The sequence below is a fragment of the Lynx canadensis genome, chromosome E2, assembly GCF_007474595.2.
Source record: "Lynx canadensis isolate LIC74 chromosome E2, mLynCan4.pri.v2, whole genome shotgun sequence".
NCBI classification, from domain to species: Eukaryota; Metazoa; Chordata; class Mammalia; order Carnivora; family Felidae; genus Lynx; species Lynx canadensis.
The window spans coordinates 44,775,730-44,790,147 of NC_044317.1; the positions used below are offsets into that span (position 1 = coordinate 44,775,730).

At 35.5% G+C, this 14,418-nt stretch overlaps 1 protein-coding gene across 1 annotated transcript in view; it reads left to right on the forward strand.

Moving 5' to 3' along the window:
• LOC115502522 (zinc finger protein 82 homolog) overlaps positions 1 to 14,418 on the forward strand; it is a 71,715-nt gene that overhangs the window by 15,029 nt on the left and 42,268 nt on the right. The window contains exons 3-5 of the mRNA XM_030298007.2: positions 1,783 to 1,909; positions 2,191 to 2,289; positions 13,153 to 14,173. Coding sequence (XP_030153867.2) covers positions 1,783 to 1,909; positions 2,191 to 2,289; positions 13,153 to 14,173 — 1,247 coding nt within the window. The remainder of the gene's footprint in view (positions 1 to 1,782; positions 1,910 to 2,190; positions 2,290 to 13,152; positions 14,174 to 14,418) is intronic.

Below are 14,418 nucleotides of genomic sequence, written 5' to 3' on the forward strand. Positions count from 1 at the left end.
GATCATCCATAATAAATAGACTTCAGTAATGCCATTGTGTGAATTTGGATCATTTTCTGTCACCTTCCTATATCTCAGGAACAAAGGGAATTTACTGTTGAGCAATGGATAGTTATAAGTAAAATTGGGCCAGTATTAGGGATTTAAAAATTACTTTAACATCAATATCTGAAAACAAAAGAAAACTTGTTTTATATCCATGTGATAGAATATTATTCAGTGAAAAAAATATGCTAATGAAAAGAATTTATTAAGGTGCACCTGGCTGGCTTAGTCAGAGGAGCTCTTGATCTTGGGGTTGTGAGTTCAAGCCCCATGTTGAGTATGGAGATTGCCTAAATAAATTAAAAAAAATTTTTTTTATTCTTAAAAAATAAATTGTTATAACAAGGAATTAACTCTTACTATATAATAGTGTGACATGAGAAAGGATCAGTCTTGAATTTTACGCAAATTTAATTTTCTAAGATAAAATATTTTTTAAAGTCATTTTACACATTTTGCAAGTAAAGTAGTGCTATTCTAATCTTGCCCCATCACCCACTCCCAAAAGGTGATTGCCCTCAACTGTCTTGAATATGGTTTAATTGCTATCTTTTGGTGAATCAATTTTACTCTCTTGACTTACTACAAAGTGGAAGGGACATTGTATATTCTTGTATCGCACCCTTCATTTTCTCTGATAGTTATTAATCATATTACAATTTTTTTTGTCAAATCAGTAGTGTACACAATATTATGACTGCAACTATTGCTTACTGATGAGCCAGCTCATAGCTCCATTCTATTACAGCCTTTCATTTTTCCTGCGGTTAATTGCTTTTTCTCCCCCCATTTCCTTCATTGTCCATTTTTTCCATCTGATCAAACACATTAATTCGTTTTGAGTATGGAGACTGCCATCTCCATTCCCTTTTTCACCCTGCTCCCACCTGGTCCTGTTACTCTCTAGACTACTGCATAGTTTTCCCAAGGCTTCCATTTTTGTGGTTTTCCTGAGATTTTCCTTCACTGTTCTCCTGTGTTAATTCACCTATTTCTTGAATACTACGTCTTGTTCTTTTCTGGTTTACTTCCTTCTTTTTGGTGGAGCACATCTTCTGGTACTTTCCTAAGAAATTATGAGGTCCTTTTATGTCTAGAAATGTCTTTTTTCAACCGTCACAACAGAATGATAGTTTAGTTATGGAATGTAGGTGAGAATTTCTTTTCTCTATCAGCATATTGAAGAATTATTCTTACCATTTCTTGTTTTTAGTAGTGTTCTTGAGAACCTCATTGCCTCTCTGATTCTTGATGTCTTTTATACGATCTGCTCTCCTCTGGATGGTTTTAATGTCTTCTCTTTATCCCTTATTCTGAAATTTTACTCTTAGCTATTTGGGAAAAGAAGAGAAAGAAAGAGGCTCACATGTGTTGGTAACTTACTGTAGGGCAAGTAGAGAAAAAAAGCTTATATGTACTGAATGGCAAGGATTATGCTAGCCATTTGTATATACTATTTCACTTAATTGGGATGCCCCTCTTAGCTGGATTTTGTACCTTCCTAATTTTGTCTGGGGGAAACAGAATAAACATGGAAACACAAGATTCAGTCCTGCTTATTTGTTTACGGTCCTCCACTTGCGTCCGAAACATCCAGCCCCACTCTATATGCTTGCTATTTTTCACTTCTCCCTTTATTCTTTTCTTCTCTCTTTCCTTTACCAAAAACAAAACAAAAACAAAAATATAAAACATTTCTTTTTATTAATCAAGTCATATACATTGTTGTTGTTCCAGGAATCAGTGATGTTCAGTGATGTGTCCATAGACTTCTCTCAGGAGGAGTGGGAATGCCTGAATGATGATCAGAAAGATTTATACAGAGATGTGATGTTGGAGAATTACAGCCACCTGGTTTCAATGGGTAAGGACGTCTGTCCATAATCAGATTCTGCCGTCAGAAGCTCTATTTTCTCCCATGTAAAATACCTGCCTTTTAAGTAGGTATTTCTACATCCTGTTCTTAGAAGAATGTTTTTAATATTGTAGTGTTAGAACAAAGAAGCTACACTGAGATATGGGGAGTTTCAAGTCCTATGTTGTTTCATAAATCTGATATACCTTTCTTTGACCTTTTCTTAATGAAGGGACTGAATTTGAATACTGGTATATTCTCATCATAAACTTATCTCCTTCTTTTATAAGCAGGACATTCTGTTTCTAAACCAGATGTGATCTCCTTTTTGGAGCAGGGGAAGGAGCCCTGGTTGGTTGACAGAGAACTAACAAGAGACCAGTGGCCAGGTAAGTGAAGCTCGTCAGGTAATTACTCAGTTGGTCATTGGAGAGACTGCACCTTTGAGGTGCTCTCTGGGAATCTCCCCTTAGGCCTATTGTACAAAAGTCAGCCTTTCAGCATGAACTTTCAAATGACCTTACCTTTTCCTCTTACTTAACACACTCTACCTGCTTTTCTTCGCTTATACTTCTTTCCATTTCCTCTTGTAATTGCCCAATTCTAACCAGCCAGTGCCCTCCTCTACGCTCTCTAATGATATTCCTTTCTATCCATATTTTGGATCTAATTTCTTATCACTTTCTCATCCTCTTTTGTATTTAGTCTTAAAGAAGCATCACTATCTCCTGACTTTTTTTTTTTTTTTTTTTTTTTTTTTTTACATTGCCAAAGGCTTATTTTCTTTAGGGTGTTTTATTTATTTATTTATTTGTTTTTATGAAATTTATTGACAAATTGGTTTCCATACAACACCCAGTGCTCATCCCAAAAGGTGCCCTCCTCAATACCCATCACCCACCCTCCCCTCCCTCCCACCCCCCATCAACCCTCAGTTTGTTCTCAGTTTTTAACAGTCTCTTATGCTTTGGCTCTCTCCCACTCTAACCTCTTTTTTTTTTTTTTTTCCTTCCCCTCCCCCATGGGTTCCTGTTAAGTTTCTCAGGATCCACATAAGAGTGAAACCATATGGTATCTGTCTTTCTCTGTATGGCTTATTTCACTTAGCATTACACTCTCCAGTTCCATCCACGTTGCTACAAAGGGCCATATTTCATTTTTTCTCATTGCCACATAGTATTCCATTGTGTATATAAACCACAATTTCTTTATCCATTCATCAGTTGATGGACATTTAGGCTCTTTCCATAATTTGGCTATTGTTGAGAGTGCTGCTATGAACATTGGGGTACAAGTGCCCCTATGCATCAGTACTCCTGTATCCCTTGGATAAATTCCTAGCAGTGCTATTGCTGGGTCATAGGGTAGGTCTATTTTTAATTTTCTGAGGAACCTCCACACTGCTTTCCAGAGCGGCTGCACCAATTTGCATTCCCACCAACAGTGCAAGAGGGTTCCTGTTTCTCCACATCCTCTCCAGCATCTATAGTCTCCTGATTTGTTCATTTTGGCCACTCTGACTGGCGTGAGGTGATACCTGAGTGTGGTTTTGATTTGTATTTCTCTTTAGGGTGTTTTAGATGAAGTAGCTCATACAGCCATTGATTCATTCATACTTAGAACAAACATTTACTGATTTTTGAATGTGTGAGGTACTCTCAGAGGTACTGCAGAGATTAAAAAAAGGAATAAGCAATTTCAGAATTTATAGCTTAATAGGAGTACTGGAACACACCTATATATAGCTTCTATAAAGTAGAACCATCATAAAAGAGGTTAAAATAGGGAGCTCAGAAAAAATGAGGGCTAAGGATATAGAAGAGAAGTTGATCCACACAGATACTATATCCACATAGATACATGAGTGTGCGTGTTGTTAACTTTAGATAGAATGTTGGAAATAAAGGCTCTGTACCTCCATTGAGAACTTAAAGCTAGCAAAGATAAACAAAACTTGATATGAACGAGTTAAAACAGGACAGCACATTGATTCATTCAGTATATGTTTATTGAGTACCTGTTGTATGCCCAGCACTATTCTTAACACTGATATTACAGCAGTGAACAGAACATGCAAAATCTCTATTCCTGGAGCTTACCTTCTAGTGCTGAGAGAGATATAAAAATAAATGAATATATAGGTCATGTAACAGTGCTAATAAGAAAAACAAAGTAGAGGAAGAGCGTAGAGGATACTATCTCATATGATGGGGTAAGACTAACTTTTCCAGTTAAGTGACATTTGGACAGAAATGTGAAGAAGTACAACAGTAAATCATTGTATGTGGTTAGTGGAAGGAAGAACATTACAGAGGGTGGAAGCCAAACATTCCAGGGCCCTGAAGCAGGTGTGCATTGGCTGTGTTCAGGGAGCAGGAGCCAGGAGGCCAGTGCTTTATCTTATCCTGGTTGGTCAAGTATTTTCAAATAAACCGGAGCTTTGACGTCATTTCACCTTTGCGTAATCTCAATTTGTAGTTGTAAAAAATATGGACATTTTTTTCCCTTACACAATTTTAATGCCATTATCATCTCTAATAAATTTTACAATTTCTTGGTATACTGGATTGTTTTCATGTCATTATAGTGAGTACTAGTGAGAGTGGACATTTTCATCTTAATGGTGCTCTTTAACTTGTTCACTACTAAATTTTGCCCTTTTTACCTACTACTATCCTTATTTTTTCAAATTTTATGGACTTTATGTAATAAGAATATCTATGTACCCATTTCTAGAAGGTGCTTTTGCTTTTTAATTTTAATTTGCATTGGTGTCTTTAATGTGTATGTTGTAATGTGTTTGTAGTCAGCTCCTTAAATGATTATTGTGATGAATTTTATAAATTTTTGTTGTTTTTTAGTTTTCTGCGATTTGTTTTATACCATTTAAATCCATTTTTAGTTTCTTTTTCAATAAAGTATAAATTAAGAGTCCAAATCCATTAACCTCCCTCCCCCCTACACGCACGCACACACACAATTTAGCACCCTTTCATCATTTAGCTTACTTCATCTTTGTTTTATCTGCCTGTTCAATAACAAGTTCTGATTTATGTTAGTTTGTATGTCAGCTTCTTTTTCTTGTATCTGTCTGTCTACTTATGCCTACGGAGATAGATATGCCTAGCAGAAGTTAATATGTTGTCATTCTTTTTATTGGAAATTATTAAAAATAATGTAACAAGCTGCAGGTGGACATTTAAACAGTTATGAAATGAACTTTCATGTAACCATTACCCAGGTAAAAAACTACAACACTACCAGCACAGATCTCTTTGTGTCCACAAGATCTTTGCGTCCTTTCATAGTTTTACTAAGAGTGCCATCCACAATATGTAGTTTAGTTTTAGTTGGGTGTGAATTTTATAGACATGTAATCATACTATAATATGTATTATTTTATGCCTTGCCTTTTTTTTTAAGTGTTTATTTATTTTTGAGAGACACAGAGAAACACTGTGAGCAGGGGAGGGCCAGAGAGAAAGGGAGACACAGAATCTGAAGCAGGCTCCAGGCTCTGAGCTGTCAGCACAGACCCTGACGCAGGGCTCGAACTCACAAACCACAAGATCATGACCTCAGCCAAAGTCGGGTGCTTAACCGACTGAGCCACCCAGGTGCCCCTAATTGCTCTTACTTTTATAAAAAGTCCTGATCTCTGGTGAGAGAACTCTCCATCCTTTCCTTCAGAAGTGCTTGGTTTTACTTTGTCTTCCATATGAATTAAAAATTTTACATTAAGTAAAGTTTCATTAAAAATGTCTTTTTCAACATCCATCCATGAATAAAACTCTCAACAAAGTGGGTATATAGGGGAATGTACCTCAGCGTAATAAAGTCCATATATGTAAGCCTATAGCTAACATACTCAACTGAAAGCTTTTCTTCTAAGATCAGGAATAAGACAAGGATGCCTACTCTCACCACTTATTAAACAGTACTAGAAGCCTTAGAATAATTAGACAAGAAAAAGAAAGAAAAGGCATCTAAATTAGAAAGGAAGAAATAAAACCATCTATGTTTGCAGATGACATGATATTATATATACAAAACTTTAAAGACTCCACTAAAAACTATTAAAATTAATAAATGAATTCAGTGAAGGTCCAGGATACAAAATCAATATATAAAAATCAGTTGCAGGGACACCTGAGTGTCTCAGTCTGTTAAGCATCTGATTCTGGATTTTGGCTCAGGTCATGATCTCACAATTCATGGAATCGAGCCACATGTTGGACTCTGGGCTGACAGCACGGAGCCCGGTTGGAATTATCTTTCTCTCTGCCCCTGTCCCACTTGTGAGCTCTAGCTCTAAATAAATAAATAAATAAATAAATAAATAAACAAACGATTACATTTCTATACACTAACAATGAACATTCAGAAGAGAAATTGAGAAAATCCCTTTTACAATTGCATCAAAAAGAATAAAATACCTAGGAATAAATTTAGCCAATAAGGTGAAAGACCTGTACACTGAAAACTATAAGACATTGATGAAAGAAATGGAAAAAACACAAATAAATAGACACTACCCAAAGCAAGTTACAGATTCAATGCAATCCCTATCAAAATTCCAGTGGTGCCTTTTATAGAAATAGAACAATCATAAAATTGTCTAGAACCATGAAAGACGCAAATAGCCAAAACAGTCTTGGAGGCATCACACTTCCTGATTTCAAACTATATTAAAAGGTATAAAAATCAAAACAATATGGTATTGGCATAAAAACGGATGCATCAATCAATGGAACAAAATAGAGAGCCCAGAATTAAACCCACACATATATGGTTAATTAATTTTTAACAACGAATCCAAGAACATACAGTGGGGAAAGGACAGTCTCTTCAATAAATGGTTTTGGGAAAACTGGACAGCCACATATGAAAGAATGAAACTGGACCACTATCTTACATCATATACAAAAATCAGCCCAAAATGGATTAAGGACCTGAACATAAATAAGACTTGAAACCACAAAATTCCTAGAAGAAAATGTAGGCAGTAAGCTCTTAGATCCTTGGCAATTTTTTGGATTTGACAAAATAAAGACAGCAAAAGCAAAAATAAATGAGTGGGACTACATCAAACTCAAAATCTGCACAGCAAAGGAAATGGTCAACAAAATGAAAAGACAACCTACAGAATGGGAGAAAATGTATGCAAATCATATATCTGATAAGGAGGTAATATATAAAATATATATACAGAATCCATAAACTACATAGCAAAAATTCCAATTAAAATACAGAAGGTATAAAAGAAATGGAAATTTTAGAACTAGAAAATATAGTGGCCAAAATTTTTAAAACTACTGCATAAGCTCAATAGAATGGAAATAACAGAGAAAAATTGGTGAACTTAAAGATGAGCCAAACTAGTTCACATAAATACCAGAATAAAGATCAAAAACTTAAAAAGAATCTATAGCTTCAGGGACATGTGAGACAACAGAGTTTTAACATTCATGTCCTTGAAGTCCCAGAAGGAGAAAGTTCAGGACTGGAAAAAGTATTTGAAGAAATAATGGCTTACCAAATTTGGTGAAAGATGTATCAGTTCAAAAGGCTCAGCCACCCCAAACAAGATAAACACAAAGAAATCCATACCCAGACACATCATAATCAAATTGCTGCAAATGGGTGACCAAAAAGGTAATGAAAGAACCACAGAAAAATAATGCATTACTTATAGGGAAACAATTATTTGAATGACTGGACTTCTCTCTTTGTAAACCATGGAGGCCAGAATAAAGTGGAATAAAATTTTATTGTGCTAAAAAACTGTTAACCCAGATTTACAAATCCCGCAAAAACCTACCAGGAATGAAGGTGAAATTAAGAAAGGCAATACTGTAAATGTAGATGGCAACTGAGACTTGCTTGAAGGTCCCTATGAGATATGACAGTGGTGGGAAGACTGGCTAATGAGACAATTTATATACCATGTTAGAGGGGTAAACACTAGTTAAGTCTAGGAGACAGCTGTCTGTGCCAATTCTGGCCCAGTGCTTCCACATAATGTCTTTCAAGGAAAGTCAGAAATCCAGATTTTCATATTAAATCTGATAGCTCAATGTTGATAACTAATTCAAAACTTTAGAAAATTTGTTGGGGGCAACATCAAACAAATATGTAAGATACAACCTGATTCATCAGATTTTTACTTCTGTGGAGTTTTCTTTTTCTTTCTTTTTTCTTTTTTTTTTTTTTTTAACCTTAGAAATTCTACCAAGGTACATCTGGTTAAAACTCCTCATAAATTGTGCTCAACACAGAAGGGAACTTCTTTTTACTCAGAGGTTTCTTCAACCCTGGAAATTAGTTTTGTTGTTAGCTCTGCATCATCCCCAAGTTCTCCTTCCAGAACTCATATCTTACATTTATTTTATTGCCCATATAATTTTCCTTTCCTATGACTCCCACCACTTTTTTGTCACCTTTTCTATCTTTTCCCCTCTGAGAATTTTTTTTCATGAATTCTAGTTTTCATGATGATTGACTTTTCACTGTGGAATTTGAAGATTTAGTTTATACCTTTTTTCACCCTCCAAATATAATTATATCACAATTTTTAAAGTATTATTCAGCTTGCTTCATGACAATGAAATGGCTTTCATTTTTGAGTTCTGTAGTCGCATTTCACTTCTTTTAGGACTTGTTCTTTTCTATGCAATTAATCCTTGTCTTAATTGAGAATTGCTGAGTTTTCTGAGTATCTCTCATTAATCTAACTCTCTTCAGACACATCAGGTAACTGGTTTATTTTTTAAGAGACATTTCTCCTCTAACCCTCTGTTCTGCCCCAGTTGAGACATACATAGCTATCATTTTAGAATTTCTCTTCATTATCATCCCATTGATTCCCTTTACCGTGTTCCTTTGAATTTCTTTTGATTCTCTATGTGGATATCTTGGATACCTTTGTCTTGACTGTTGGATCTCTTTCCTTTCTCTTTCTTGGTTTATCCCTTTATTATTCTGACACACACCTTCCAAAAGCAACCAAGGAAAGTATGCAAGAAAAATAAATAGTGTATTTTGTGGGGCTGCCTGGCTGGCTCAGTCGGTGGAGCATGAAACTCTTGATCTCAGAGTTGTAAGTTGGAGCCCCACATTGGGCGTAGAGATAATTTTAAAAAATGAAATCTTTAAAAACAGAAGTGTATTTTCTGAATCCTTATATGTCTGAAAATGTTTCCCATTCACCCTTCAATTTCACTGATAGTTTGACTGGAGATGTAATTTTAGGTTGAAAAACTGAAATTCAAAGTTTTGAAGGCATTGCTCCACAGATTTTTAAAATCTAGCATCTAGTGTTGTTCAGAAATCCAAAACTCATTCAGGTTCTTAATTATTTCATGTGATCTATTTAATATCTTTGGAAGCTTTTAGAATTTATCTTTATAATATGCTAATATTTCAAGTAGAGATAGCATGATGTTGATTTTATTCTTTCATTTGGGCACTCACTGAGACATTTCATTCTGGAAACAAATCTCTGAAATTTTCTTGTATTATTTTCTTGATTATTCTATGTTGTCTTCTCTATTCTCTGTGTTTCAAACTTTGAATGTTTGCTTTTTTTGTTTTAATGTTTGTTTATTTTGAGAGAGAGAGAGAGAGAGAGAGAGAGAGAGAGAGAGAGAGATCTCCCACACGTTTGCTCAAGCCAGGAAGGGGAAGAGAAAGAGAAAGAGAATCCCAAGCAGGCTCTGCACTGCCAGGGCAGAGCCCAATGCAGGGCTTGAACCCGCGAACAGTGAGATCATGACCTGAGCCTAAACCAAGAGTCAGACACTTAACCAACTGAGCCACCCTGATGCCCCCGTTCACTTTTTATTTCTAGTGTCTGGCACCATGTCTGACACATTTAATGGGCTCATTAACTTTTTTGAATGATTGAACACTCATAATTCAGATCTTAAATTTCTTGTCTTAGCTCTAGAATTATTTTTTTTCTATTTTTTATTTCTTATACTTTCTGTGAGAATTTATTAAGTTCTAATTCTCATATTAATTTTTATAAAAGATTTTTCTTTCAATATTTTTTCTGACATTATTCTCTTATGAGATATGTATTATATATTTTTGGAAGCATTCTTCTTTTGAGTTTTTCTCCATTGGTTGTCTTTCCTGAGGTTTTTTTTTTTTTTTTCCTTTGTCCATTTTAATCTCTCATGTTTAAGATTTTCCTGAAACTACTAGTGATTTAAGGCTGTCTGCCCATATACCACTGTGGTATTAAAAAGCTGTATGAGGGTGCCTGGGTGGTTCAGTCAGTTAAGCATCGGACTCTTGATTTCCTCTCAGGTCATGATCACACAGTTCATAGGCTTGAGCTGTGCATCAGGCTCCACTCTGACAGCACAGAGCCTGATTGGGATTCTCTCTCCCTCTCTCTGCCCTGCTTGCACACACTCTCTAAAAATAAAAACTTTTTTTTTAAATTAAAATATACATTTTTAAAAAGCTGGCTTGACCTCTCATTTGTGTCTGAAGAAGTGTATATTTATTGGTGGTAGTCACTGTAGAGTGATCTTCCTAGAATAGTTCGTTGGCTGATACCACCTATCAGATATTTTCTCTTGGACTGGTTTTCTCCAGAATTGAATCCTCTACTTTCTTTCTGGGAGTCAGTAAAATGAGCTTGACTGCCAGATTCTGAAAGTTTACTGAGTCGTATGTATCAGGTGTATGGGGTAGGTTTGAGATTCTGGGGTCTGTTTCGTGCAGATTTCAATTAATCTTAACTTTTTGCAGCCCCTCCTGCACCCTGCTTTCAAAGGTACCTGTTGATTGCAGTTCTTAGAAATAATGATTCTACAATAAGACTAATCTATAACCTGAGTTTCAGTGTGTTTATGGTTAACAAATTATTTGTTACCATTACATCTATGGTGGCTTCAAAAATTTTGTTGCTGCTCTTTCCTCTCCTATTCTTTGTCTTTGTGGAGTTTCTTCTTTCATTTAATCTCATCACTATCACTTTGGTGGGACTTCATGAAGGAACAGTAATAAATGCATATATTCACTGTGCTGTGTTTGAAAAGAGTGTGTCCTTCTAGAGGAATTTTTTAAGGAGTATACATTTAAATACTTGCTTATTGAGTCAGTTAATAAATATTTGTTGATCTTCCAGTATATACCAGATACTGTGCTTAGAGTTAGGTACACACTGATGAAGACTATGGACACTTCCTTCACAGAACTTAACACCTATTCAGTGAAAAAGTAAGTGAAGCTAAGTCAATATATAATTACAAATTATGAAAATCCTGTTAAGGAGGACAACAGAGTGCTTAAAGTGTGACTACAAGGAGAGTATAATTTGGTCATGCAGCCAGGAAAGGCCTCAAAAAGTATGACCTTTAAGTGCAGATTTGGAAAATGGGCAATAGTTACCAAGGCCAAGAGTAAACAACAACAAAACCACCTACTAGACATAAGGAAAAGTACCTGGAAAGACTATTAAGAGGGACTAAAAGCTGAGAGCATTTGAAGAACTGCAAAATAGGGCCAGCATGGATGGAGCTTAGCAACCAAAAGGGAGCATAGCCTGAGATTTGTCTGAAGAGGCAGGCAGCAATTAGATCATTCAGAGCTTTGTATACCTTGTTCAAGAGTTTGGCTTTTGTTGTAAGAGAACTGCCATTAAGGATGGATTCAAGATTGCCTACCTCAGGTGGGGAAACTAGATAAGAAAGACACTATCCTGATAGTTCAAAGAGATACATGTATTAGATATTGAAGATAGGAGGAAGAGTGTTAAGATATATTTAAGAGCAAGATTAGGCAGTATTTGCTGAATAATTATATGAGAGAAAGAGAAAAGATGGTACTAGAATACTTTTCACTTTTTTGGCTTGAGATTTTCCCATAGTGTGGTCTTCAAAACACTGCACTTGCCTAATATCCCCATTTTAATATAGAAATTCTTTTGTATTATCTCTCAAATATTAAACATTTATGCCAAATACTTCTCATATATTATTTACAGTTCCCCCAATGATTATAAGAGTAGACAGAGAATTGAGGGCTAAGAAAAATGAACTACTTTGCCCAAGAAAACAAAGCTTGTAATTAGCTGTGTGTTCAAAAATTCACAACTGATTCTGGTAACTGATTGTTCAATAGCAGAACACTGCTTTTATATCCTCTACCTTCTCTTTAAACCTACAAATGCTCTTCCTGTCAGTTGGTCATCACTACTATAGTGTTTATGTTCTTTTTAAGTCCTTTCCTCTTTTCTCCTAAGATCAGCATCACAGAGTTCCAAGCCAAAAAGTGTTTTTATCAAACTCCAAACATATTCCATATTTAGCCACAAAAGAATCCTCACTGTCTGCCACTCATGCTAGATTTATTCATTCCTGCCATCTGGATTGCCACTCTCAATTTCCTTATTTGTTAAAGAGACCCTGGGTTTCCAGTTACAGAATTGAGGACAGTGCTGTCTAATAAAACTTTCAGTGATGATGTGGAAATGTTCTATGTCTGTTATTTCCAACACTAACCACAATTGGCTATTGAACACTGGAAATTACAGTGCTATTGAATTAAATTTGAATTTTTATATAATTTTAATTATGTTAAATTTAAACAGATACATATGCTCATGGATACTGTAATGGACAACATAGATCTAACTGGGAACTGGCAAACCATTTTCCTAAAAGGCCAGATAATAAATATCTTAAATTTATAGTCGATGTGGTCTCTGTTGCAACTACTCACTTCTGCCATTGTAGCTCAAAAGCAGTCATAGACAATATGTAAACAAATAAGTGTAGCTATGTTCCAATAAAACTTTACTTATAAAAATCGTTACAGTGCTGCAGGCCATAGTTTGCCAACTCCTGGGAATGTTATCTTCTACTCATTTAATCCTGATAATAACTCTATTAAGTAGGTAATCATTTCCCTTATTTTATAGTTCATGTTGTGGGGTGCTCTTACAGGTATGTGTGCATATGCTCTGAATTTTTGTATGTGTATTTATGATTAGAGCCATTTTGTAACAAGGGAGATAAGACTAAGTTTTCTGTATGTTCAGCAAGCTCCCCTAAATAATTCTGATCAATAGCAATGTTTGGAAATCATTGGCTTACTTACTGCCCTCATCTTACTATATGATCTGTCCTTATTCTCATCTATTTTTTTTCAAGTTTGGTTTAATTCTCCCATTTTAACTGAAGTTTTATTTCTCCCAAACAAAAAATATGAGTGATTACTTTCATATTTTCTTTCAGTCCTGGAATCAAGATGTGAGACCAAGAAATTATTTCTGAAGAAGGAGATTTATGAAATAGAGTCAGCGCAGTGGGAGTTAATGGAAAGACTTACAAGACATGACCTTCAGTGCTCTAGTTTCAGAGATGATTGGGAATGTAATGGCCAGTTTGAGAAACAACATGGCTCTCAGGAGCGACACTTTGGTCAACTGATATTCACCCATGAAGGCATGCCTACATTCGGTCAGCATCCATCCTTTACATTACAGCAAATAATCAATAATAAAGAGAAATACTGTGGAACTAAGGAATATAGGAAAGCCTTTAGACATGACTCACAGCTTACTACACATCAAATAATTCATACCATTGAGAAGCCCTATGAATGTAAGGAATGTGGAAAAGCCTTTAGACATCCCTCAAGACTCAGTCATCATCAGAAAATTCATACTGGCAAGAAACCCTTTGAATGTAAGGAATGTGGGAAAACATTTATTTGTGGTTCAGACCTTACTCGACATCACAGAATTCACACTGGTGAGAAACCCTACGAATGTAAGGAATGTGGAAAGGCCTTTAGTAGTGGCTCAAACTTCACTCGACATCAGAGAATTCACACTGGTGAAAAGCCCTATGAATGTAAAGAATGTGGGAAGGCCTTTAGTAGTGGCTCAAACTTTACTCAACATCAACGAATTCATACAGGGGAGAAACCCTATGAATGTAAGGAATGTGGCAATGCCTTTAGTCAGAGCTCACAACTTATCAAACATCAGAGAATTCATACAGGTGAGAAGCCCTATGAATGTAAGGAATGTGAAAAGGCTTTTCGTTCTGGTTCAGATCTTACTAGACATCAGAGAATTCATACTGGTGAGAAGCCGTATGAGTGTAAGATATGTGGGAAAGCCTATTCTCAGAGTTCACAACTTATTAGTCATCATAGAATTCATACTGGTGAGAAACCCTACGAATATAGAGAATGTGGGAAGACATTTAATTATGGCTCACAACTTATTCAGCATCAAAATTTGTACTGGTGATAAACCATAGAAGGTCTGAAATCTGTAGGAAGGTTTTTAATTACAGTTCAATTATTCAACATTAGAGAATTTGTCTTGATAATAATCCCTTTAAATAGAATAATGTAGAAACATCTTACTTGTTGACTCCAGCTTATTCAGCCTGAGAAAAATCATGTAGGAGAAACCCCCTATGAGTAGAATATATTTTGGAAGTCCTTTAATAAAAGCTTATATTTCTTTTGACATCAGATAATTCAAG